This window comes from Corylus avellana, chromosome 4 (genome assembly GCF_965113065.1).
Source record: "Corylus avellana chromosome 4, dhCorAvel1.hap1.2, whole genome shotgun sequence".
Classification (NCBI taxonomy): Eukaryota; Viridiplantae; Streptophyta; class Magnoliopsida; order Fagales; family Betulaceae; genus Corylus; species Corylus avellana.
Genome location: NC_142493.1, coordinates 2,072,601 through 2,098,793, shown reverse-complemented (window position 1 = coordinate 2,098,793; position 26,193 = coordinate 2,072,601). Strand labels below are relative to the sequence as shown.

At 36.1% G+C, this 26,193-nt stretch overlaps 3 protein-coding genes across 6 annotated transcripts in view; 1 reads left to right on the top strand and 2 right to left on the bottom strand.

Annotated features, from left to right (window-relative positions):
- Positions 1 to 98: 98 nt before the first annotated feature.
- NFU2 (NIFU-like protein 2) lies at positions 99 to 4,643 on the bottom strand. Its single transcript, XM_059591067.2, has 4 exons — positions 4,381 to 4,643; positions 4,171 to 4,282; positions 2,615 to 2,925; positions 99 to 564 (listed from the first exon to the last, which is right to left on the bottom strand). Exons 1-4 carry the CDS (start codon positions 4,471 to 4,473, stop codon positions 376 to 378), a joined length of 705 nt encoding a protein of 234 aa, XP_059447050.1. The 5' UTR covers positions 4,474 to 4,643; the 3' UTR covers positions 99 to 375.
- A 3,100-nt stretch (positions 4,644 to 7,743) lies between these two features.
- On the bottom strand, positions 7,744 to 8,592 carry LOC132179552 (WEB family protein). Its single transcript, XM_059592290.2, has one exon. It carries the CDS (start codon positions 8,584 to 8,586, stop codon positions 7,879 to 7,881), a length of 708 nt encoding a protein of 235 aa, XP_059448273.1. The 5' UTR covers positions 8,587 to 8,592; the 3' UTR covers positions 7,744 to 7,878.
- Positions 8,593 to 10,749: 2,157 nt separating this feature from the next.
- The window catches only part of LOC132177269 (RNA helicase family protein), a 39,786-nt gene continuing 24,342 nt past the window's right edge, over positions 10,750 to 26,193 (top strand). For 3 of the 4 annotated variants that reach the window (XM_088515416.1, XM_088515418.1, XM_088515419.1), the window contains exons 1-14: positions 10,750 to 11,081; positions 11,298 to 11,403; positions 11,536 to 11,723; positions 14,689 to 14,742; positions 16,725 to 16,875; positions 16,972 to 17,390; positions 18,052 to 18,270; positions 19,381 to 19,492; positions 19,704 to 19,901; positions 22,206 to 22,297; positions 22,763 to 22,885; positions 22,995 to 23,081; positions 24,246 to 24,346; positions 25,361 to 25,418. In XM_088515416.1, coding sequence (XP_088371542.1) covers positions 10,773 to 11,081; positions 11,298 to 11,403; positions 11,536 to 11,723; positions 14,689 to 14,742; positions 16,725 to 16,875; positions 16,972 to 17,390; positions 18,052 to 18,270; positions 19,381 to 19,492; positions 19,704 to 19,901; positions 22,206 to 22,297; positions 22,763 to 22,885; positions 22,995 to 23,081; positions 24,246 to 24,346; positions 25,361 to 25,418 — 2,217 coding nt within the window. In that variant the 5' untranslated portion in view covers positions 10,750 to 10,772. The remainder of the gene's footprint in view (positions 11,082 to 11,297; positions 11,404 to 11,535; positions 11,724 to 14,688; positions 14,743 to 16,724; positions 16,876 to 16,971; positions 17,391 to 18,051; positions 18,271 to 19,380; positions 19,493 to 19,703; positions 19,902 to 22,205; positions 22,298 to 22,762; positions 22,886 to 22,994; positions 23,082 to 24,245; positions 24,347 to 25,360; positions 25,419 to 26,193) is intronic. The other variant, XM_059589520.2, reaches the window with a different exon arrangement.

Genomic DNA, 26,193 nt, shown 5'->3' with positions numbered 1-26,193 from the left:
AACCTTGTCCCTAAACAATATGCAAAACCAAATTCGGCATATTTCTTTTGCATTGTTAGTTCTATCAATAGCAGTCCCCATATGATTGAACGCGAGTCTCTTTTGAAGGTCTCAATTCATATACTAGGAGCTTTGGGTTTATAAGATCAAAACAAATATAACAAGTTAGACATGGAAATGGCTAAGATTACAGCCTACGTATTTCGGCTCTTACTTTTCCACTAACAACAACTTGCTCATGTAAACTGTACATATTCTATGAAACTCCCACCAAGGTTTTACAGAGTTCTATACACTCTTTATTTGCAAGAGACTTGAGGCAAAAAATCGCAAGAATACAATTAAAAGTATTTCTTTTGGTTTCTACCAAGGATTTTACAGAAGTTGAACGGCTGCGATGGCTGGGATTTTCTCCCGAAGTTTCTGTGTAACAGCCACCCGAACGGTCATCACCGCTGCAGCTGGTCCTGTTATCCGAACTCTGGCTATTGGCTCTTCAATTCCTACAAGTTCAAGAGATCCACCAGCTGCCCCAACTAGATAGGGCCTTATTTCTTCGAGCACCTGAAATAGATTATAAGTATATATTAAGCATCTATAAACCTATAAAAGAGAGGGGGGGGGGGGGGGGGGGGGGGGGGGGGGGGGTTGTGGGGTGTTGGGGTTTGGGGGGGAAGATACTACTACTTGAATATGAGTGTATAAATCTGCAAACACGTATTACTGAAAAGAAAAAATTAGTAACAATCAAGTTCTCATTCACAGTGACACCAAGGATGCAGGTTCTGCAGAAACCAAATAAGCCATACTAATAAAGAAAAAGGCGTTAAATTTCTGTAAGAGGATTTTAAAATCCAGTAGAGACCAAAAAGAAAAAAAAAAAAAAAAAGAGGACAAAAAGGGTAGAAAATAGATATTCCCAAAGAGGTAGTGAGAGAACAGGGAATTAATTTTTGTCTAATGTTCTCATCTTTATTGAACATCCTTTTAGTAGTGTCACGTATTTCAATTACTCTCAATGACTGTGATCCTTTGCACTGAACGGATGAGGAACCACTTCTGAATCAAATAACCTTTCAATTGTCAACAATACCAAAAAAACAGAAAATCTGTATGCTATCACTTCTATTTTCCCTGGGTCCAAACTTTGAGGTCTGAAATCCTATCCATGATTGAAAGGAGGGAACCCTGCTATTGGAGTAAGCAACATCAACTGGTTGTAAGCAAGCTTGAGTCAACAAGCATTCAAATCAAGATCTTTCATAGATGGTGGGGAGCCCACATAACAATTCTAGCATCAGAGGAGAATTTTCGGCAGAACTTCACTTTTCAAGATCACACTCAAGGCATAAGAGAATCTTATTTAAGTGGATTGATAATGCATCCTTTCAACTATTTATAAATGTAGTTCTTCCAAGTCACAAAGTTCTTAACAAAGCCCTACAATGATTGCTTTGGCCTTTCAATAAAATTCATCAGTGCCTCACCATAAAAAAACTACTTGAAAACCAACAAAGATCCTCTTAATAACATCAGTATGGCTTCCGTATCTTGCGTCCAATCACTTGGTAAGACACATGTTACAGCATATGAACCTTTTAGATATCAATTCTTTCTGCTTTATACATTTCTTGATCAATGAGGAGTTAGCAGGTTAGCAGTGGCCCTAGGTTGATCCAAATGGTAATGCAGATGCATGTAACAACTGCAGAGCTTGAATAAGGATCTCTTGAGTTGATTTAGCACTCAATCATATAAATTTCTTCATCAACGGGATTTTCCCAACTATTTCTATGGCCATCCTTTGGTCCAGCTAAATTTTGAGATGGGTAATGGGGGTCATATATAAAACTGAAATTGAATTTAGCAAACCAAAGAAATATGCCACTAAAAGGGGAACATGGTGGCTCAGCCAAGAATGTAGACAAATTGTAACTTCTAATGAACTGCCATATCCATTCGCCAGACAGCTTCCAGTATGAACTGTAAACACAATGTTGACATAAAGTAGAGGTGCATTTTTTGGACTTTTCTTCCCTAGGATTAGAAACAATTATACATTAGAAGCTACACTGCAGCTTGAAGCACCGAAGGCAAGGAATTTTAAACAAAGAGTAACCTAATCTAGGACTCCTTGCCTTTCAAGAATGGAAAGGAAATTAAATAGTTGAATGAAGGAATTAATAGAAATCAAGATAAGCTAGACAAAACATTAAAGCAAAAATGAATGCTTTTGTTGGAGTGCTGCAATCATTTTCAAAAACCCTAGTAGTTGAGGGACAATCTGACAAAATAGACTATTATTCCACCACATCCAATTCATGCAAAACTCGCAACAATTTCAACTACCATATCTCCTTCATTTGCCCTCTCTCTCATTCAGGCCAGGTGAAATATGGCTTCCTTTCATATCCTTCACCAGGTACCAACTCTTACACTGTCTCACCCTCTTCTATGAGTAGTATCATTAAATGGAGCAAGTTTACATCAGTCTATGTAGATGGTTGGTATGTGAGAAAAAAATTACAAAGCAAAGTGGATGAAGGTCTAAGAGCTCTAAAGGCTGTAATAGTTAAACATAACACAGGAGTAATTACTGGAAATGAGAAATTACCTTCTCTACATTTTCTTCATTCAGCTCAAGGCCAGTTTCTTCATCGGCTATTGGTTCCACAGCCACTATTTCAGGCATTTTTTCCATCAATCGACGCTCAATGCCCATTTTCATTGTCATAACAGAACTTGGGCAGGAACCACACGCTCCCTGTAGCTTCAACCGCACAACATTGCCATCGATCTCATGTAATGCCACATTGCCCCCATCTGCAATTAGATAAGGTCGGATTTCATCCAATACACTCTCAACATTCTCTGAAGTTAGTGGCAACTCCACTGCTGAATTTGGAGTAGCAACAGCCTTCACAACTGTACAATTTGAAAATAAAGAAACTTTTCAGATCCAATACGTTAGAAGTGGAAAAGGGAATTCACTCACCAAAAAAAAAAAAAAAAAAGGAAAAGGGAATTCATGGCCAACCCGAAAATGTCCTAAACACCTCCGCAACAACAAATGACAAAAACATCTCATTACAGATAAATAAAAAATAACTATCGATTTAGTTGCTTTTCTATCCGGAACTTCGGCTAAAGTGGCTTCGCTCCTTCTCTTCTATCTATCGCTAAAGTAGCTTGATCCTCTCTTCTCTTGAACTTTCGTTTAAGTGGCTTCCTGTAGGGGCCTTCTAAGTTGTATGTCCCTAGAGAACCTGAATAACTTGGTTTTCTTTTTTTGTTCTCATACTTGGACCAAGAAACTGCTTGTTAAGGTTGCAATATTTTAACAGTAAAATTGGACAGCCTAAAATCTTGAAATATTTTTTTACCTGGTCTAACTTCCCCAATATCTTGCTGACTTTTTCTGATTATTGTCTATAATCAAGGCCAATTTAATATAAGAAAGATACATGACAATTTCCCAAAACGACATATTGATTTAACACACAAAACGACATATTCAAAACCATGATCACCATTAACAACTAGCATGGCTTTTGCATTGTTCCTATAGTGGAACTAACTTCTATGTGAACGGACAAAGGAAAACAAAGATTGAATTTTTAACAAATCAACCACAAGAATATCTCTCGGTACATTAAACAATCAAAACTAGCTTGAAAGTTGAAAAAACTAAGCTAAAGTTTAGTCACACACACACACACAATAAAAAAAAAAAAAAAACACCTAAGCTAAAGCCACTGTCTCGAGGCATTTCTAGCATGTTGAAAGTTATGAATGGCCCGAATTCCTAGTATCTACAACACAAAGATATGCTCATAATCACGGTCCAGTACTTGGTGACACTATGTGTAATTTGCACTCTTTCTTTTTCGAAGAATGTGCATACATCCACTCAGAATTAGGGTTGGAATTGAAACGTTTTAGGTTTTCCAAATTCCACAATCACAAGAGAGATTTGATTCAATGAAAAAACTTAAGAAGTCTTCCAAACATCAAAATCAACGCTTAAGAGCTTAACCATGTGTAAATAAAAAACAATTAATTAATTCCTTCAAATGCGTAACTAGGTAGAAATACTCAAGTTCAATAGCACAGTCAACAAAATCACATAGAAAACAACATATATAATTATTCAAAGAAATAAAAGCTTACCGGAGCTGCGTGAACGTGAAGGGAAACGAAATGGAACAGAACGACATGAGCCTCGCCGCAGTGAATTATGTCCCCTCGCGATAGATAGATGCGTGCCAAACAAGCTCGAGTTCTGTGAAGTTTTGTACGATTAGAAAACTGATCCTATTTATCTTAAAATTAGATTAAAAAAAAGGGGATAGAGAAAATTATTGAGAGAGAGAGAGAGACCTTGGAGGAGGGGCGTGAAGAAGAGGAGAGAGATTCTAGGACTTGCTGAGCCCTGCCGCAGTATGAGGGCGTATTCACCACCACAGCTTGCATCTCTTCTACTCCAATCCTCGCTTTTGCTTTTGCTTTTCTTTTCTTTTCTATTCGTTTCTTTCCCTCAGTTTCTTGGCAAACAAACAATGCCAAAAGAGGGAATCAATCTCGGTCTCTCGGGTATCTTCCTCGCTATTTGGCGCCGCTGATTTTTTCTTGTTATTTTTCTTTCTTTCTTTCCCCTTATCTATTTTTCCGAACCTTGTATTTTATTTATTTTTTCCTCCCTCCGAAGTGAAATTATTCTCGTTAAAAATGTTTGGAAAATTTTAAATAAATCTATGAGAAATGACGTGATTTCAATTTAATCTCTCCGTTTTAAATCACCTTTTTAACTTTTTTCTAAATTAGAAAAAGTTAAAAGATAGTTCAATCGGTTGGAATCACGTTTAATAAAGTAAATATTACTAATTTGAATCACCCTCTTAGGTGGGTATGCAAAAAAAAAAAAAACTTCTCTAAAAATTTTCACATATTTCGCTTTGCATTTTCAGTCCAAAATTTCTTTAGATTAATCGACCAAACCATAATAATATCCTTTAGCGGTAGATTTAAAGTCAATTTTAAAGAGAAAGTTGAGTATAAAACATTGGTATCTACTATCTAAATGAATATACTTCACTAAAAGTTATTATTTACTAGTTGGTTTAACCACATGATTTTTCGTCATCTTGTCCTGTTTAAAACCATATTCTTTGCAGGTGGTAGCAAATATGCTCTCTTCTTCATTAGTAACTTTGGCCTCTTCCGCTATGCGTCCATCCACATTTCATCGTGTTGTGCCGTTCATTTTCTCATTCGCCGTTGTTGCTTGTTGGTTGTTTGTTTGTGTTTTTTGTTTTGAATAAGAAGTTTATTATCTCTAGATCTGTCCTCATGAGTAAGGAGGAATAATTAGATATGAGAGATTACTTCTCACGGCATCGATAATTAGGTGTGAGGGGTTTCTTTAACCGTATTTAATTTGTACATGGGTTAACAGAAGATTTAAGTAATAGATAGCACTTGATTGTAAGAATTTTTGTTTGTATCTATGACTTAATTTGTAACATCATAGCATGTAGCTATGATTTTTGCAGAACTTTATGTTTTGTGATGTAAGAGTTTTTTGTTCTGCTCTATAAGAGGTTTATGCTCGTAATCTTTAATCAATGAAATCTTAGATTTCCATTAAAAAAAAAAAGTCCATATTCTTTGCAATATCTTAAACAATCATGATGTTTTCTTTTTTTTTTTTTTTTTGGTGTTAGAATTGTTTACCACGTGCCAAGGTACCGATCGAAATTTAGGATCCTTGAAATTTCCCTCTTAAGTCCTTGAAATTTAGGAGGAAGAAATTTTTTTTTTTTTTTGATAAGAATATTGGACTGCATTCTCATTAAGATCAAATGGTAGAGCTAAGTTGCTCAGCGACAATAATCGTAGCAATACAATCTGGGGGTTCCCCAATCCACATCCTTTCGATACCTTGCTTTACAGCAACCCTTGCCAGAGCATGGGCTACACGATTAGCAGTTCTACGTACATGCACTATCTGCCATTGCTGAAACCCATACAGATTAGTTCGAATATGATCAGCTATTAGATGTCTTCGTCTGCTGGCATCTTCCCCATCGATTTCACGGCATCAACCACCATCTTTGAGTCTCTAGGAGGAAGAAAGTTAATAAAGAAGGAGCTCTCATTTTCATTAAAATTGTTAGAATATATTATTTCCTTTGTTATAATATTTTATATTTCCGTTATTTAATTTGTAATGTAAGGTTTATTTCTTTTCCTTATGTATTTTAGGGTTTAATTTGAGTTTCTTGGTCACTACTCATTGTCTCTCTATAAATAGAGAGTTGTAATATTGATTGATACTATACGGTGAATATACAAGATGTAGCCCATACATCTCTCTGCTTCCGCTATCTTTTCTTTCTCTTTTATATTTTAGTATTTTATATTCTATATATATTTCAACATAGTATCAGAGCCACGTTTCTGTTTCTGTGGCTTTCAATAAAAGTCTTATGACGTTTCTATGGTGTTTTCTAGCATTCTCTTCTGATGATCTCTTAATTTTGTTGTGATCCACGGCTTTATTCATTGGCGAATCTTGGCACAATGCGGTTTTGGCCCTTCACGGGAATTTTAACGGCTAGTTTTCGTTCTCCGGCCTCATTGTCAGTTGTGGCTTGGCCCTTCACCGGATTCTTTTAGTAGCTTGTCTCCGTTCTCCGGTATTTCTCCAGCCGTCACTTTCAGCCTTTCTCGTCTTTGTTATTGGCGAACCCTGGCACAATGTGGTTTGGCCCTTCAAGGGATTTAATGACTAGTTTTCGTTCTTCGACCGTCATTGTCAGTTGCGGCCCCTTAACTGGATTCTTTTAGCAGCTTGTCTCTGGTCTCCGGTATTTCTCTGGCCATCACTTTCAGCCTTTCTCGCCGGCATTGTATTGATCCAACCATTGACTTCAGATGCCTTCAATTTATTCTCTTTTCCAAACTCAAGCTTACACCTTGAGTTTGAGGGGGATGTTAGAATATATTATTTCCTTTGTTATAATATTTTATATTTCCGTTATTTAATTTGTAATGTAGAGTTTATTTCTTTTCCTTATGTATTTTAGGGTTTAATTTGAGTTTCTTGGTCACTACTCATTGTCTCTCTATAAATAGAGAGTTGTAATATTGATTGATACTATACGGTGAATATACAAGATGTAGCCCATACATCTCTCTGCTTCCGCTATCTTTTCTTTCTCTTTTATATTTTAGTATTTTATATTCTATATATATTTCAACAAAAATGACTTAATAACTAGTTTAATGATATATATAACTAGTTTAATGATAACTAGTTTTCATTTTAATAACTAGTTTCATTAAAATGACTTAATAAAGAAGGAGCTCTCATTTTCATTAAAATGACTTAATAACTAGTTTAATGATATAACTCAAAGATAGAATAAGATTCAATATAAGTCTAGATGAGATGATACCGACACATGACATGATGTGTTTTAAATGACTTATTATATTATCAACATAAAAAATAAAAATAAAAAATCATTTCAAATATGTTGCATTAGCTAATATTATATATATATATATATATATATATATATATGTGATAAATAAGTGTGATGAAGAGTTTTACTCTTCCTTATATATATATATATATTTAAAAACTGATATTGATCGAGTATACAATTTGCATATATCACTGCAAAATATAGAACATGAAATTTTAGATAGTTGAACAGCTATAAATAACCTTTGCATTCATATTTTCAGAAATCAGAACAAATGTTCTTATCTTAGGCCAAAAGAAAGAAAGAAGGACAAAAAGAAGAAGAAAGAAAACAAATCTTTTTTTAAGAAAACAAATCAACATTTAGAGGGGGGACATACACGATTTCAATGATACAAGTGGGGAGATGAATAGAGATGGTTATTCAGAGCACTAGAAGATCTTTTTTTCCTGGAAAACAAATCTCCCACCAAAGGAATAATGGGCTTCTTCTTCATCGTCTTCCTCTCCTGTTTCCCTCCAAAATATCCTTCCCCGCCAAGACGTAATATCTGAGCCAAAGTAGGCGAGTCCTCCATCCTAATCATCATCTCACTCCTCCTCTCCTCCTCTCTTATGCCGCTATTTGCTCTCTCAACACCCGCCGCTCTCGTTGCCGCAGCAGCCGCCTCGGCCTGGGCCTGCTTCGACATGTTCTTGTGAAGCTCAGCGTTCAGCGAGGCCAATGCAACCTCAGTTTCCGACTCTCTCTCCTTCAACAGCTTCAACTCCACCTTCGTTTCCTCAAGCTCGGCCTCCAGCCTCTTTAGAGTGTCAAAAAGCACGTTTTCATTATCTTCTACTTTAGGTTTTGGAGTGGGACTTGGTGAGAAATATTTCCATGCAGTTTCTTGCTTTGGAACATAATTTGCATTATATGGTTTTGGAGAGTATATTTCTCCGGTAAGAAGCCTCTCGCCGAAGATGGCTACGGCTTCTTTGACGGAGCGGAAGGGGCTGGAAGTGTCGACGGTGGAGCTATAGTCTAGTGTTGGTTGATTTTCAGGGAGAGAATGGGGTTCTTCTTCCATGGTGGAAGTGGGAATGTTGTGCATGGAGGAGAAGTAGAGGGAATTGGAATATTTGATAGTTGGTTAGGTTTGGGTTTTCTTTGCTTTTACTACACAGGTTGGAAGAGAGCAATGAAAGGGAAGTGGGAAACTGTTGTTTCAAGGCTAAGACAAAGATCGATCGACGAGGATGACCGGTTAACCAGACAACCAACCATTCGTACCCCACCCGTACGCTGATCATTTGTAGGCCAGGTGTCTGTTTTTTTTTTTCCTATTCTCTTCTCTCTTTTTTTTTTGTTCTTCCTATTTAATATGAACAAAAAATTAAAAGGAAAAAAAAAAAAGAAAAAGAAAAAGGTAAACTCTCCAACAACAAGTTTAAACAGTAAATACAGTGCTTAAATACAATATAATCAAATAATTTGTTTCAATCCAATTTAGAAAACATGTGATGGATGTACAAAGAAAGATAGACATTCCATCTATTAAAAAAAAATCAAATAAGAAAATAAGTGCACATGCATGAATATTTCAAATAAGAAAATAAAGACGGTACATGTGGATATCGTATTTACTTATGATTTATTTTCTAACACCTTGCCATTAAGAGCATTTTTTTTTTTTTTTTTTGGTCCATAAAAGTGCTTTTAATTGTTTTACCGAATTAAGACTTTTTTTTTTTTTTAAAAAAAAAAAAATAGACTTTTTGAGTGTCAAACACACACTCAAATAGACCATAATATTATGTTTGAGAAATTAAGTTTTAAAGTCAAAAATCGTTTTTTTTTTTTTTTTTTTTTTTGCAAAAACTTCATTTTTAAGCCTTTGCCAAAAGTGAGTTTTGACCCCTTTTTTTTATTTTATTTTATTTAAATTTTTTTTATCAAATTGATTTTTTTAGTGTTAAACACACTCTTAAGCCCCTCAAACGCACACCCGTAAGTATATTTGGATTTTTTTTTTTTTTTTTAACGAATTATCTCTTCATTGATATAACAATCAAATGAGGCAAAATGTTTCGTACAATGCCAAAAATATAATTTGGAATTTTCACAACTCAAATATTATCTATGACATATACAATAGTCTCTCAAGCTATTATAAGACAATATCTATGAAAAGTCCTCATCACAATTAGTTTTAGATTTACAGTAAATTTTGGCGAATCACGTCTCTATCCGTTGCCAGGTTCTTGATTCCCTGGCTTTTTTTATTTTTTAATCTTTACTACTAGTGCTTTATCAATCGCAATCCCCCTTGTTGTTTTTACCATAGTGACAATTCTTCTTTATGCTGATAACTCATCCGTCATCGCCCATCGGTCTATGGTTTACTCTCAGAAAAATAATCATAAGAAAATAAAAGACTGACCGGAAACTAATTCCGTTATTCTTAATTCGTGAAAATAAAACCTAAGAAAACAAATAAAACTTTACCCCATAGATCACTACTAAAAGCAGATTTAGGGATAATACATTCTTATTTAAAAACAACGAAAATACAATAATAAAACTCAACACACTCTCATGTGTTCCACGCGCTATTGCTGGCTAGCCATACGCCGCTAAAAAGCACCTCGAGGACTATTGACACAAGCGTCATGATCGATCTATAGTGGATGCAGGAAAAGGGAGGGGGGAGGGAGAAAGAGAAAGGGGGTGGAGATGAGGGAGTCGTAACTCTTTCCCCTAACTCTGCTTTGCTCTCTTTCTAGAGTTTGGATGTTAATTAAGTAGTAAATTAGTTTTCAAAATTAAACCTTGTTATAATTGATTGCATAAGAGCTCATGTGACATGTGATCCATTGTAACTTGATTTAAATTTGTTATATTATATGGTCAAATAATAGGTTAGGGTGCAGGGAGAATGTTATAAAGTTTTATTTCGTAGTCATAATTTTTAAAATTGTTGTATGATTCTTATTTTTTTAAATAAACATTTAAAAAAAGTGTCAATATTAATTTTATATATCATTAGATATACTGACTTTGAATCCTGACCCTGCATAATACATCCTATTCCGAACATTTACGGAATAAATATGCCTTTTCTTTTCCTTTAATAGTCAGAATTAGTGGATTGAATGCGTATATTATATTTAAATATAGTTTAAAGTTTTATATATTTTTACAATTTGTTTAACTTAAACAAACGGTGTCGTTTTTGGATTCCATTTCTCCACCTTGATCACCGTCTTCCATTTTCACTGTGTGAGAAGGCAAAGCGAAATGGCTCCGAAGAAGAAGAAGCAGAGCAATAGCAATAAGCCGAATTCGAATTCGAATTCTTCATCGAGAGCCAAACCACAACCTTCGTCGTCTTCTTCGTCGTCCGGTCCGAGGCTCCAGATTTCGGCCGAGAATGAGAGCCGGCTCCGCCGCCTCTTGGTCAATAACTCGGCCCGGTCCGCTCCGGCGCCGGTTGACGATACTCTCTCCAGGGCTCAGAAGGCCAAGAAGCTCAAGGCCGTCTACGAGAACCTTTCCTGCGAAGGGTTCACCAATGATCAGATTGAACTTGCTCTCTCCGCTCTCAAGGTAACGCTACATACTCATTCTTCACTCTGTTTGGTTACCGAGAAAATTCAGAAGGAAGATAAAATAAAGACACATTTGGAGTTCAATATGTCCGGCAAAAAATTGTAGCTTTTGTATATTTCTTATACTTTCCTAAGATTGGCCTTGTATCATCAATTTTACTATTTTGCTTGTGCGTGCATCGTATTAAGTCCTGTGTTTGATTGTATTGAGTAGGAGGGTGCCACATTTGAGGCTGCTCTTGATTGGTTATGCTTGAATTTGCCGGGTAATGAGCTTCCGTTAAAGTTTGCTAGTGGGAATTCTCTGCACACACGTGGAGGTATGTTTCAATTTGATATGATTATGTTGGTTTTATTGTGGAAGTGTAGCTGGGTGTTATTTTTAGATTACAATTGCTGAGTGAAATGGAATTGGATTTTTGGGCACTGATGTTACCACCCTTTACTGCCAGGTTCTGTTGGTGTCATATTGAATTCACGGGAAGATTGGACGCCTTCGGTGGATCCGTCAACTGAGATTAAGGAGGAAGCCCCGGAATTTTCTGTTAAGATCAAGGGGCAGTGGGATGATGATACTCTGGACTTACACCAACCTTCTCAAGCAGATTGGATCAGGCAATATATGGAACAACAAGAAGAGGTAAGATGCTAAAACTCTCTTTTTTATTTTTATCTATTGCTTAATACATATCAGTGAACGACACTTGGTATTGTGTTTCCCTAGATACATAAGGAAGGATTGAAATTAAATATATAAGAAATTTCTTGTTTTTAATTCAGTGTTTCTATTTTATATTGAATAGAAGAGGCGAAGAATAAGTTGAAAGTTATATATCTTTCTATCAAGACTCAAGTGGCTGCTTTTTTAATTTCTGCACGTGATTGTGTGGTTTGAGATATCTTCAAGCTAGATTTGGGCAAAGGTTTTATTGGCTGACCTCCAAATCATTTTTTTCAACTATTAAAAATGAAGTGCCATTTTACTTGTCTATTCTTCAGTTTTGAGCATAAAAATCAATTTTGTAGCCTCCAAGCGAGCTCAAAGTCCTAGTACTTGGCTTGGCATGGCTCATTTACTACCCTAGTTGGGGATAAGATCTTGATTTGGAGGATCGCGAGAGGACTTTGGAAGGGATTAAGTCTTTATTTTTCAACACTTTGTATTTTTGGACTACTACTTATGTTTCTCTTTTGGTGATTAGTATCATGATTTTCTTGTTCTTTTTGTCGTTACTAGCTAGGTGACTTCTCTTATATATTTCCTGTGTACATGGGGGCGCCTTACGCTTTTAATGATATCTCAATTACTTATAAAAAAAGAGGTCAAGGAGCATGCTGCATTTTACTTGAACCTTTTGCAGTATGCTGCATAAAAAAGGGTATGGCACCTTTTGTGTCTGGTTATCGGAGAGGGGAGGGGGGAGTGAAGGAAATCATATAGTGGGCCTTGCTGTAGAAAATAATTAATACAAATCAAATAAAAAAGAAAACACTTTCTTTTACCTTCCTTTAATTTCTTGCAGAAGTGAGTAGGCAAAGTGGTGGTCCCAAATAGAAAGGAAATCCTTTCATTTTCCTCCCCTCTTGCAACACCTCGGCTCCATATTGTGAAAATGAGTAGTCCACATAGAGTTTGTAGTTTATAAAGACACTCATGAGTGCCAAGTCCTACATTGTTTACTTACTATGTGAAACTGAGCTTTATAAGTGATTCTAGGAAAGTTCCAAATTGACTAGTCATTTTGGGTGATAGCACATATGTGGCTGACACTTTCTTGCCACTTCAATCTGACAAAGGAAAACCAATTTTCTCCATTTCTTTTCTTCACTCCCTTTCAATGACTTCCTCTTCCCCCAAACCATAACCTTAGAAATAGAGATTGCTGGAAAGAATGTGCTCAATGCTTCCATTATTTTTAATGCGCCATTCCTTGAAAAGAATAATTAATGATGCACTGAGCGCAACTAAGTGCTGAAGCAGAGGTGGAGGTGATAGGACTTGAAGAACTAAGATGAAGTGATCTCGTAGATGATATACAACTAGCCTTTTGGGGCCTCACATGTTCATTTTCGGGTGGAGTTGAGTCTTATTCTTTGTTTTTACTATTTTAGTATGTTAGTGTTTCATTTGTTTGGGAGGCGAAGGTTGCGCGTCCTAAGACTAGAGGTAGATGGGAGCTCCCAATTTAGAAAGCTTTGTTACCTATGGCATTGCAAGTGCGTCCTCTTGGTGGAGGAAGGGCAAGATTCTTGTGTTGTAGCGCTTCGCGTGGGTTTTGAGGGCTTTTGGTTTGTGGGTGTCGCTTTGGGGTGTTTGTTCGGCCTCTTTTTTTTCTTGGGGGTGTCTTTTTTTTTTTTTTTTTTTCAACATTCTCTTGTTACTTCCTGTGTTCTAGGGTTGCGCTCCTTTGCGCTTTAGATATGCAACATTACTTATAAAAAAAAAAAAATGTTTGTGTTTCTTGGTTTTAGCTCAAGGGTATTAAGATTCTTTGTAATAGGCCGTAGTTCTGGCCTATGGGTTTTTAACTATGGTTTTTTTTTTTTACTTATCAATTTTTTTTTTTTTACTTATCTTTTTTTGATAAGTAATGTGATTTCAATTAAATTACAGAGGGGTTGCAACCCTAGTACATAGGAATTATACAAGAGAACTCCTAAAGTATAAAAAAAGAAGAACAAAACTCCAAAAACTCAAAAAAATTAGAAATAGGCAAACTGTTCCATGCTACTCCCCATTTATAAAGGGATTGTAACATGATCTTTAGTTCTAGCAATCCATGCTGACAATCTTCAAAACTCCTTGCATTTCGCTCTCTCGAAAGACACTACATTAAACACAAAGGAGCCAATCTCCATATTTTCATGGAAGCACAATTTCCCAATTGTCCCCTCTAACTCACCAAATGGTTGGTTTTTGGGTCTTTATTTATAGTTTTTAGCAGTTTTCCAGCTTAGTATCCTGACTTATTATCTAGATTCTATATTAGAATCCTACTATGTAGGGCCTATGTTGTCTTTCAAATTTAAAGAGTTAAATACAAAGAAATTTGAGCAGCTTCAGAAGCTTGTTTGTGATGGCGTAATTGCCTTCTTCATAGGTATAATATATTTGGAAACACTAGGTGTAATTGCCTTGGCCTTTTTTTTGTTTTTTCTTTAAGCCATTAAAGTCAGACCTGATTTCTGCCTTTAGCAAACCAGATCTGGAACTTTTTAATAAAACCTTTAAAATCCTTTAAAATTCCCAAATTCCTGTTCTGCGAAGCTCAACTGCCAAACCTATTCCACATCAATTTATGATTAACTAATCCTGAATGGATTCGAAATTTAAAGATCTTGCATCAGACTTGCTAACAGAGCTGACTGGTTAGGAGGCCATTTGCACAACTGGTGATAGAGCACCTAGAATTGATGAGTAAACCCTATTTTTACTAGGTACAAAAGAGAATCCACCACTAGTTCTCTAATTCATTGTGAATTGTGATTTTTTTTCCTTTACTTCTCTCTCTCTTATGTTATCCCCCCCTTCGTAGTTTTTCTGTTGGTTTTCTTTTATGGGAAATAGTGCATGCTGTGAAGGAATTAATTACTGTCATTTGCAGGATGAATCTAAAACTTGGGAAGATGATGTGGTTGACAAGGGTTCCCTTGAGGAGGTACTTTCAATTGTTTGCCACGGTTATATACTATAATTATTTCTGTTTTATTATAGTGGGGAAACATCAACCCATGGTTGAGCTCCTCAAAGTCTGCTCTCTCTGTCTCTCAAATCAAGTAGTGCTGCTAATAAGTGTATAATATTTATTGAATGACTTGATGTTGTCCAAGTTTTAATTTGGGTGGTGAAAGTATTCCATGTCTAACTAGCTTAGAGATCTGTGCCACAGGGTACAATAGTGGGAAGGATCTGTGCCACATTGTAATTACTGAATGGATGGATGATCTGACCAATATCTTTTGTGCCTTAGTGTTTAACAGGAAAGATTAGTAATTGTTTTGCATAATGTGAGAAACGGTAGGAGACATATTATAGGGATGCCTAAAGCAGCATGTTTTGAAGATTATCTATTTGGTAGGATTTTCATTAGAGCATGGGAATGGGAAATCCATTCTCGGATTCAAATTATTATTGCACTGTCTTTGATGAATTTCTCTTAAGTCAGGAATGCTACTTCCTTGATTTCCAACTGCTTTTCCTCAATGTATTCAGCATAAAGGAAAACTTGGAGGAGTGGGATGGGGTTTAATAAAAAAGACAAGGAAAGCAGAATAGCACATCATAAACTCAAAAATGGAAATGCTTTCAGAGTGTAGAGGCCAGAGGCAATATTTTATGTGGGTATTAGGGGCTATCTTCTTTGCATGATTATTTTCCCTCCCTCCTCCCATCTCCTCTTTGTTGCCACTACCACCTCCTTGCCTCTGTCTTTTGCATTGCCACGACTCCCTCCCCTCCCCACTTCCCTGTGTTGTCACCATCACCTCTCTCCCCCATCTGCAGTCCCTCGCATCACCACCACCACCTCCCCCTCCTGTGCCGCCACCACCACTTCCCTCCCTCCCCTCCATGCCACAATCACCTCCATCCCCCTTTCTCTGCACTGTTCCCATCAGCTTGATCCCTCTTTCTCCACACCACCACCACCACCACCTCCCTCCTTCCCCGTCACTCCTCCCACTACCACCATAATGTCTACTACCTATTGACCCTTTTTTTTTTTTTTTTTTTTTGGGTTGTAAAATATATATTTGTGGTTCGACTGAGCACTAAAAAAATATTTCCAGGATCTCAACTAAACAACTAAAAATAAATCAGTTTCCTTGAAATATTTTCTTTAAAAAAATATTCTTAGTAGGAAAATGTTTAATGTCAAAACAAGTGGAGCCTTAAAGTTAAGCTTAACTTTGGTGGTCATGCTTTTGAAGAAAGAGCTTAGGATTAGTGACCAGGGTAAATTTAGCAACAATTTACTTTAGTTTTGTGTAGCATTAGCTACAAACATTACTTTCTATGCTTTTAAATGCAGCCAGATCTTGTTCTTTCATTTAAGAATTCCAAGATATAATGTCTAAGAAGGTCAGGCTCTTCAACGCAATAACATAATATTTATTATTATGTAGTAGGATCTTGCTACCTTATAGGTTTGACACTTGATTTCTCCTTGCACATACAGGCCCCAAGTGATCTTAGGTAAATGAAAAGTTTCTTGCTGTGCTAATAGATAAGGTTGGAGATCCAACTATCATTGTTATAGTGATCTTTGGCTTTTGTAGTTATCACGTGGAGTGTACAAGGAATGGAAAAGACAGTGTAATAGTTCTTGCTGAGATTCAGCAAGCATGATGGGTAAGGGGAGAAATAAATCCATTGCTGGGTTTGTCTACATATAAATCTTATAAAAAGTTAATGGAAAGGAACAAACAAATGAAGTTTTACATTGCTGCCAATGGACCCTTCCTCTTGTGTGTGTGTGTGTGTGTTTAAAAGCGATGATGACTAGCTCTATATGGATAAAGTATAGTTTTTCTTTGTTTTGTGATGGTCTCTACGAAGGTTTCTATGGTATGATATAAAGTAATTTTGCTCTGTTCCTTAAGATGCTGACTGTCCCTTTTCATCTTTTATCTAATGCAATAGGTCTCTGGACCTAGGTCTTATGATATTATTGCAAAAGAGTACCATGCTGCACGGTTGGAAGCAATGAAAGCCAAGGAAAAAAGGGATAAGAAAAGCCAGGAGCAGGCAGGCAATATTATCCGCAAACTCAAGCAAGAATTGTCTGCTCTAGGTTAAGACTTATACATTTTTTTTTTTTTTTCTGATTTATATAAAAGTTATGTTATTCAGCACTTTTTCTCATGTACTGTTTAATTTTGCTGAGCAGGACTATCAGATAACATTTTGGCATCAGAATTTGAAAATGAACGAGATTCTGGTTCTGCATCTGGGAACGTGATTTCTAGTTCTACGGCTTTCGAGCACTGTGAGGTAAAACAATTATGCAATGTTGAAGGTGGTTTGGCCTTTGTTATGGAAGCAGATGAATCAGCAGTTGATGGAAATGATATGGATTGCTGTAGCTCAAAGGAGTTTCCAATCAAATCTTCTCCTAGTTCACCTATTCAAGAAAAACATGCTGCAAAGGAAGAGTCAGAAGAGGTAGAGCTTGGAGGTTTCTTTTCCGAAGATGCCCCATCTAATGATGGTTTACCTCCTGAAGTTTTGAAACTACAGAAGCAGGAAAAGATGAGAAAATTAAATAATGAAAAGAATTTGGAAAAGTTAGATGGCATCTGGAAGAAGGTAATTTTGTTAGATGGCATCTGGAAAAAAAATTTATATTGATGATTAAAATCTGCAATATTTGACAAACAATCAAACTTAGTTGATGTGAGGCTTTAACTCTTCATATTCAGTTAGTAATATTTATAATTCAATTAGTTTGGTACTGTAACTTTTAGTTAGAAGATTCTGAAAAGGATAACATTTGATGTGTGATCAGAATAAGTGGGGCATGTCCACATTTTTGTTTACCATATAAAAAGAGAAATGATTCACGTCAATATTTTTACCATATTTTTCCCATATCATCCTACAAATTCAATACATCAATCATTAGATTTGGGGGGTCCACATAAGTCCACAACCCTAATGGTTGATTTGTAAGATGAGATGGAGAAAATATGGGAAAAATATTGACATGAATCATTTCTCATATAAAAACCCTATATTTATCTATTTGGGCCCACATTTGTATTTCAAAATGCTTAATGTTTCTGTCTTTGTGCTTTTCATGTGGCTCATATGCTTTTTGTTTACTTTCTATTTGTGACAAGTTCTATTTGATTTTCTCCTATGTACTTGGGTTGCGCCCCTTATGCTTTTAATGAATTTGATTTACTTATAAAACAAAAGTTCAATCTGATTGTCATGTTACTTTGTGATATTATCTAACCAATGACAGGGGGACCCACAAAAAATTCCCAAGGCTGTTCTTCATCAATTATGTCAAAGGTCAGGGTGGGAAGCACCAAAATTTAATAAAGTGATGGGTCAAAGAAGTAGTTTCTCTTATGCTGTCAGTGTCTTGCGTAGATCCAGTGGGAGGGGTAAGAGCAGAAAAGCTGGGGGGCTAATCACCCTTCAGCTTCCAGATCAGGATGAAACTTTTGAATCTGCTGAGGTACTCACTTATCCCTATGCCCCATAATGCTTATGCATATTCATAATATACACACATATATGTATACACACACACACACACACATGTGTATATACATATATGCACACACACGTGTATGTACATACACGCGCGCACACACACACACACATTGGTGCAGATTTTGACAGCTTACATGCATTTAACGTGTATGCCATTAATTGTTAATCTGTTAAAGTTCGTCCACTTTGGTTTTAGTGTCACATTTTATAGCAGGACTTCAAGTTTTTTTGTTCTTTTTTAAATTATAGTTTTGTAGCACTCGCCATTCTACGTATTTATGTATATGGCAAAATGCTTCTTTCTGTAGCTCACTCTTAAAGTCTGTCAATAAGGTTCAGTGGTCTCTAGCAGCCTCAATGTGTGTCAATTAAGACATTGATCCTTCAAGTTAGGGTGTTATTATTTTTATACCTGATGTGAAATCAGGGTTGATTAGTGGTGTTTTGAATGTCCTATTTGTTTTAGTGTTTTGACTAATCATGTTGGCAATGAAATGGAAAAGATCTTATGGATACACATTTTTGGGTATGGAATTTTTATACTGGTGTAAAATTGGGGTGTTTGGGTCTTGATTGGTCTTTGTTGTCTTTAGAAATGAAAATAAACCATGTACGTGTTTGGGCTTGAAAGTATTCTACCAGATGTCAAATCAGGTAGGTTGGGTTTTAAGAGATCTTTATTGTCTTTAGAGTTGAAAGTATATGTGTTTATGTGCACACAGTTTTGTAGTGCTTTGGTGGACTTTGGATGTGCAGATTTTGGTTTGAGTTAATATTCTTAAACCTGATCTGGGGTTTAAGTGGGGTTTCTGCCAAAGTGGGTTGTACCCTGGATTCTGGTGGGTTTGTCCTCTCATCTCCCTTCCCCCACTTCCAAGACTTAATTTTTGTCACCAATGGTGGTATTATCTTTTTTTGAGGGCTTTTTTTTTGCATGCCACTTGTACAATGGGTCGTAAGTCCCACCTTGTTTGTTATTACTTTATTATATTCATCATTATAAACTAAATCACATGTTGGATATCAGGTGGCTGTTTGTGAATATTACTTATATGAATCATTTTGGTCACAGGATGCGCAGAATAGAGTGGCAGCATTTGCTCTTTGTCACCTGTTTCCTGATCTCCCTGTTCACTTAGTAACTACGGAGCCCTATGCATCACTTGTTATGCAGTGGAAGGAAGGTGACATTTTGTTCTTTACTCTCTAGGGTGTATAGTTGAAAAAATTGAAACTTTGGGAATTGTTTGAATTCTTTATATATTAATAGCCTTTTCAATGTTAGCGTATTCATTAATTTCTCTAGTAGTGTGAGATGATATTATTTATAAGGATATTCAAATTGTCATGTTATTGAAGTAATTAGCTACAGCTATAACGTTTGAAATCTTTCAGGGGAATCGTCGGCCAACATGGAAGACAATGAGGATGATCGGAGGGCTGGTTTTGTGGATTCATTATTGAGTGCTGACCATTCTAGTTTAGGTGCTTCTGATGATGTTATGGATTGTTCTCTACCAGAACAATTCCAGAAGCTCCATGTTCAAGGGAATAAAAATTCAACTCTTGTGGGTTTTGACTCATTAGTTGACAGTATGTTCTTTCACTTATCCTTGTTTGCATTGTGGCAGACTTTGTTGATAGTAGGGAGTTTGTCTTAATAATGTTTTAGATACATATTACTGGATTGACCTTTTTATTTTTGGTGTGCCATTGTGCCCTAGCTCAAATGGCATCTCCTCCTGTGCAAGATTGGGGTGGAGGCTGTGGGTTTGCTACCCACCCGGTGTGTACCTTACCAATAAGAAAGTTTAGTTCTTTGTGTTGCTTTCTTTTAGGTGTTGTGCGTGGTCGCTCCCTTTATTCTTCACCTTTATAGAATTCCTTTTCTCATGACCCCCAACAATGAAAAAGAGAAAAGGAAAGAAGAAAAGTGTGAGAGAAAAGGGACAAGTGTCCCTATTCTAGAAGGTAGTTAGGTGTGCCTATGAGGTGTCGTAGTGTGAGCTGTCCTAAATCTAGAAAGCCATATTTACTCTCATAAATACTAGGGTATGAATGAGGGATTGTGTGAATTATAATAACTATATTTTGAGAGAGAGGTTATGTGGAGAGCGGTAGTGGATTGTAAATATCACAGCTCGTGGGGTGGGTGGAGTTCTAGTGAGGTTAATTAATGGGTTGTATGGGGTTGGTCTAGGGAAAAATATCAGAAAAGTTGCAGGAAGTTCTTTTAGATATACTATATTTGAGGTGGGTGATGGCTCTAAGATTAGATTTTGATATGATGTCTGGTGTGAGGGGCAGCAGACCCTTAATGTAGCTTTTCCTGAGTTATTCAGTATTGCTCACTTCAAGGATGATTTCGTGGCAGATCACTTACAACTTTCTAGTGATTAGTCAGAGCAAAGCTCCGGATAGCCGGTGCCAAATCAAAAAAAAAAAAAATTATTAGAGCAGCGCAGGATTAGGAGGTAGATTTCTTCACCACGTTTTTCAGTCTATTATAGTCCATAAGATTGAGACGTGGCAATGAACACAAGCTTTGTTGGGCCCCTTCCAAGAGAGGGTTGATTGATGTTAGATTGTTTAATATGTCCTAATTCCCCATGACAATACTCTTTTCCCTTGGAAGGGTATTTGGAAGAATAAGGTTCCCTTGAGAGCCGCGTTCATTGCTTTCTCCTACGCATTAGGAAAGATCCTTGATGTGGATGACTTAAGGAAGCGGCATCTCATAGTGGTAGATTGGAGTTGCATGTGCAAGAAGAGTTGGAAAACTGTAGATCCCCTTCTACTCCATTGCGAGATTGCTAATGCCTTATCGGCCTACATGGGTTACAGAGGGTAATACCTTGACGGGTAGTAGATCTCTTTGCATGTTGGAGTGGGCAATGTGATACTTTTCAAAGTGTAGCAATGTGAAAGATGATCTCGTATTGCTTAATGTGGTGTATTAGGAGAGAAAGAAGTGATTGTAATTTTGAAGAGTGTGAGAGGATGATGGTGGATCTAAAAGCCTTTTCTTCCAAACCCTTTACCACTAGACAAATGCCTATGATTGTCTTTATATTATAGTTTTCATGATTTTCTTGTTCTTCTTTTCTTTAATTTTTTTTTTTTTTTGGTTTTTTGTTTTGTTTTTGTTTTTTTTTTTTTGTTTTGTTTTGTTTTTGTTTTTGTTTTTGTTTTTTTGTTTTGTTTTGTTTTGTTTTGTTTTGTTTTTTTTTTTTAATTTTTTAATTTAGGTGCTTTTCTTGTTTGCTTTTTGTCTACTTGGGTTGCGTCATTTTTCTTTTTAATGAATTTCAATTACTTATAAAAGAAAATTATATTTTCTTAACATAGTATCAAAGCCTAGGAATTAAAAAAAAAAAAGAAAAAAAAAAGTGTATCCCTGCGAGGTGTCTTAAATTTTGAACATTGTTACAAATTTAACAATGTCTTAAATTTAGAACATTGTTACAATCTAGGCTTATACAATAGATAAGGTCCAGTTTGAGGGGGAGTGTTAGAGAGAAAGGGACAAGTGTCCCTATTCTGGAAGGTAGTGAGGTATCCCTGTGAGGTGTCTTAAATTTAGAGCATTGTATTAATACTGTATGAATGAAAAGATTGTGTGAATTTTAGAATAACTATAGTTTCTTAATTTTTTTTTTTCAGTGGCTAGTATTATAGAACTGTTGGCTCGATACATGAAATTTCATGCATTTGGTGGGAGATTGCAAGTTTGCTCCGATGCTCTACTAAGTTACTAATGATACACTTAATTAAAACATTGGTCCAAAAGGTGAAAAAATAAATTCCAGTGGGGAATGTCAATATGTTTTATCAAAACATGGAAGTAAAAATGATTTTTAGTTACTATTTGATTTATCTTCCCTAAATTTTGTCAAGGCCATATTGCAGGAGTAGAACAAAGGAAAGAAGTGGAGAGTGCATATCTGAATCAGGAACACGAGAATAAAATGAAAATGAAGAGATACAAGGTTGTTATATTCTTCTTTCGGTTCTCTCTTCCTTTTTTCAGCTTTTACATACGTCATTCTGAAAATCCTGTATATGATTCTTTCACATCTTGTTTTAGTTCCTTAGGAGAAGTAACTTTTGCTGGGTTTTAGGCATTTTGTTCAAATATGAGAACCATGAATCCAATTTTCATGCTCCTTTTTGAAGCAAGGCCTGTGCAATATGTTTCTTTCCCCTCCCCCTTTTACAAGCGACATAGAGTAAATTTTTTATTCTATTTATATTCTTTGAGTTTGCTTCTTTGCATTGAGTCTCGTGATGTTGGAAGCATTTGTTGTTTGGGGTTTAGCAATATGTGCTAGCGCGAGTTACAAAAATATGCTGCATTATCCTTATATTTCATGCTTGTTATTACTTTGCATTCCTTACATAAGTTGTGTTTTTTTTCTGTCTAAGTGGTACATAATTCATGCTATTCCCTTTAGGACATGTTGAAAATTAGAGCTGCACTTCCTATTGCTACGTTGAAGGGTGATATATTGCAACTGCTGAAGGAGAATAATGTTCTTGTAGTTTGTGGGGAAACAGGCTCTGGGAAGACAACTCAGGTGAAGATTCAGTTTTATTTAGCTGTTTTTGCGTGGCTGTTACTCTGCTCTGATTCTTCTCCCTAGTAAGAACAGCACCGCATCTTATCTGGCTGGCATTTATGTATAGGTTCCGCAATTTCTTTTGGATGATATGATTGAATCCGGATGTGGTGGATGGTGTAACATCATATGCACACAACCTAGGAGAATAGCGGTGGGTACACACTTTTTCATATGAATGTAGTGCTACCGTTATATTGTACTGCTTCAGTTCACTTGTGTATTTCCTGAATCTCTTGTTATAAAGAATTATATTACTAACATTGCCATCAGCATATATAACTTGTCATCACTTATTTAATTCATCACCAGTCTCCAGAATTTGTTGGACTCTGTTGTTCCTGCTTGTTGTTTGCTGTTATACAAGTTTATCCTGCAAATCAGATTGTCAATTCGAAAAAGATGTAGGAGCCTGGTGTGAGGCATAGGTGGTGGGATGTGTGTGTGTGTGTGTGAGAAGGTCCTAGGTTCAATTCTTACTAATAAAAAAATATGTATTAATAGGTATTGTTCTCGTAGTTCTTGTACAACATATTGTGTAGCATACATACAAACAAAAGATGGGATGGATGAAAATGCCCTTTCGTGAATGAAATTATGACAGATGTGGACTAGAAAACCCGTGCAATCTTCACTCTCAGGTTGAAGCATACATTGATTATCTGAGCTCATGAAACTCTCGTAGCATGAGTGAAGTGACAAAGTAAAAATTACATACTTGACCCTTGACCTGCGGAGTGGTAGTAATGTATATATTTTTGCTTCATAAAGCAAAATATAGATTAAGCGGTGAAATTTCTCAGCTTGTAATGTAATGTGAGGTCCTTGTATGATGATTTAAATTTAAACTTGTTGAATATTAATGTGTAGTTATCGATTGATACCTGAAATTATGTTAATAAATGCATCTGCAGTTTTACTATGCTTTAGTTTCTTTCTGACTTTCATTTCAGGTACTATCTTTCTATTGATAAGAAAAGCAGTGAAACTGAGGTTGTCTTATCATCCCTAACAACTCCTATTGGCTGCTTCCAGTCATATTTACACCAGAAATGGCTAATCAGCCAGTGTACATTGTCAATAAATCCAATAATATGATATATGGAAATTGGGCCACATGAAAATATTTAATCTATTTTACCATGCTTATAACCGTTACCCTATTGACAGATATCATCTAGTCGGTGGTCATTTACTTTGTGACATGCAATGAGTTGTAGGCTATAGTTTATATTTTGAGATTGCTTTATACTGAAACACAATACGGGCTTGTCTTTCTTAACTGGTGACTATAGTTCTTTGATGCATTGTATTGCAGGCTATTTCTGTGGCTGAGAGAGTTGCTGATGAGCGCTGTGAACCATCACCAGGTTCAGATGGTTCTTTGGTTGGATATCAAGTCCGTCTTGATAGCGCAAGGTGTTCATATGCTTGTTGCACTGTTTCATTAATCCAATTTTTTTTCCTTGGATTTTGGTTTTGATATTAAATTGTCTTTCTTTCTTTCTTTAATTTTTGGGAAAACTTCAGTTTAGACCCCTGAACTACCGCGCTTCTTTAGAAAATCCGCCTGAACTTAAAAAACTCTCAATTTGAATCCTTGAACTCTCAATTGCAATCAATTTGAATTATTCCGTAAGATTTTAAACGTTAAAAGTGATAAAATGACTTTTATACCCTTGACTTTTTTCAAAATTTCAAATTTACCCTTAAACAAATTATTATTATTTTTTTAAAAAAATTCTCCCGTGGGTCTTGTGACCTAGCCATGGGTCACCAGCGTGGGTCAGGAGACCCACGCCGGTCTAGCCGTGACCTAGCGTGGGTCATGACCTGACCCATGGTGGGTCTTAGCCAGACTCAGCCGTGGGTCTCTGACCAAGACCCAGTGTGGGTCACGGCTTGACCCATGGCTGGGTCTAGCTGTGACCCATAGGTCACAATGACCCACGGTTCTCAATTTTTCCTCCTTTTTTTTTTTTTTTTTTTTTTTTTTTTTTAAATTTATTTAAATGAAAGGTAATTTAGTCTTTTCAAACACTTTCGTTAAGGGTTAACGATTTAATCTGATGGAAGGGTGGGTTTTCAAAGTTCAAGGGGGTTTTCTAAAAAAACACAGTAGTTCAAGGGTCTAAAGTGAAGTTTCCCCTTAATTTTTTCTCTGGGTCTTTGTTTTATGTAATAAGCTGATTTTGAAGTGTTTGGCTGAGATATGTATGATAATAAATGGAATCAAGTATTTACTGTTTTATTTGATATGTGGATATTAACAAGCAAAGAAAGTTACTAATTGCCATTAGGGAACTTAAGACCACTGAATTAGTGATCACATAAGCAATGCAAATTGAAATACTATACCTTCTACTTTGTATATCTATGTCAAATATGTCACTAATATTTGCCTGTTGCTTTTGCATAATTCCACAATCCCAGGAATGAAAAAACAAAACTCCTCTTTTGTACCACAGGCATACTTCTGAGAAAATTTGCGGTATGTCCTCCTGCTTGATATGGTGATATTTCTGAATATGTTGTAATCAATGGCACTCAAAGTTTTTGGTGATTTCATATCGGAGTTATATTTTGCTTGTTGAGCTTTATTCCAAATTCCAATCTTTTCAAATTGTTAGCTGTTTGAATAGCTTTACTTGAGGAAGCCTTAACCGATCAACTAGTGGCCGCCTATCTATTTTAAATTTATCATCCTTTTTCCTTGTTGTAGTTTGCATAAACGGTTTAGACAGAAAAGGTGGAGGCACGTTACTGTTGTTCTTCTTATTCTACGTAGCCTACCACACATCTTATTATATAGGTTTAGAGAAATATGACAATGACCAAAATACCCGCAAACCCTAATAACTCTTCTAACATGCCTTTTCAATTTTTTTTGGTGAATAAATCATGTCACTGGTCTTTCCTTGTCTAATTGTTCCTTGCCCTTTCCTTGTCTTGCTGCAGCCTTATAACTTTCATGTTACAAGTTCTTAGTGGAGTAGTTTTCTTTTGTTGTACATTATCACATCATCTCAGCATGCTTCCCTTATAGGGACATGTTACATGGTAACTTGTCCTGTGCTGCCACGGTCAAGTAATGCGAGGATAGTATATGCCAAGACGTTGTTTGGTTTTTTTTCCATTTAAATCAACCTAAATTGATGGTTAATGAAGAGGATGGGGCTTTTGTTTTCTATATAAGGGGTCGGACCCCCGGGAACTGGGCATGCAAACTGTTTGGAAACATTTAAAACAACAAATTAAAAGGCTTT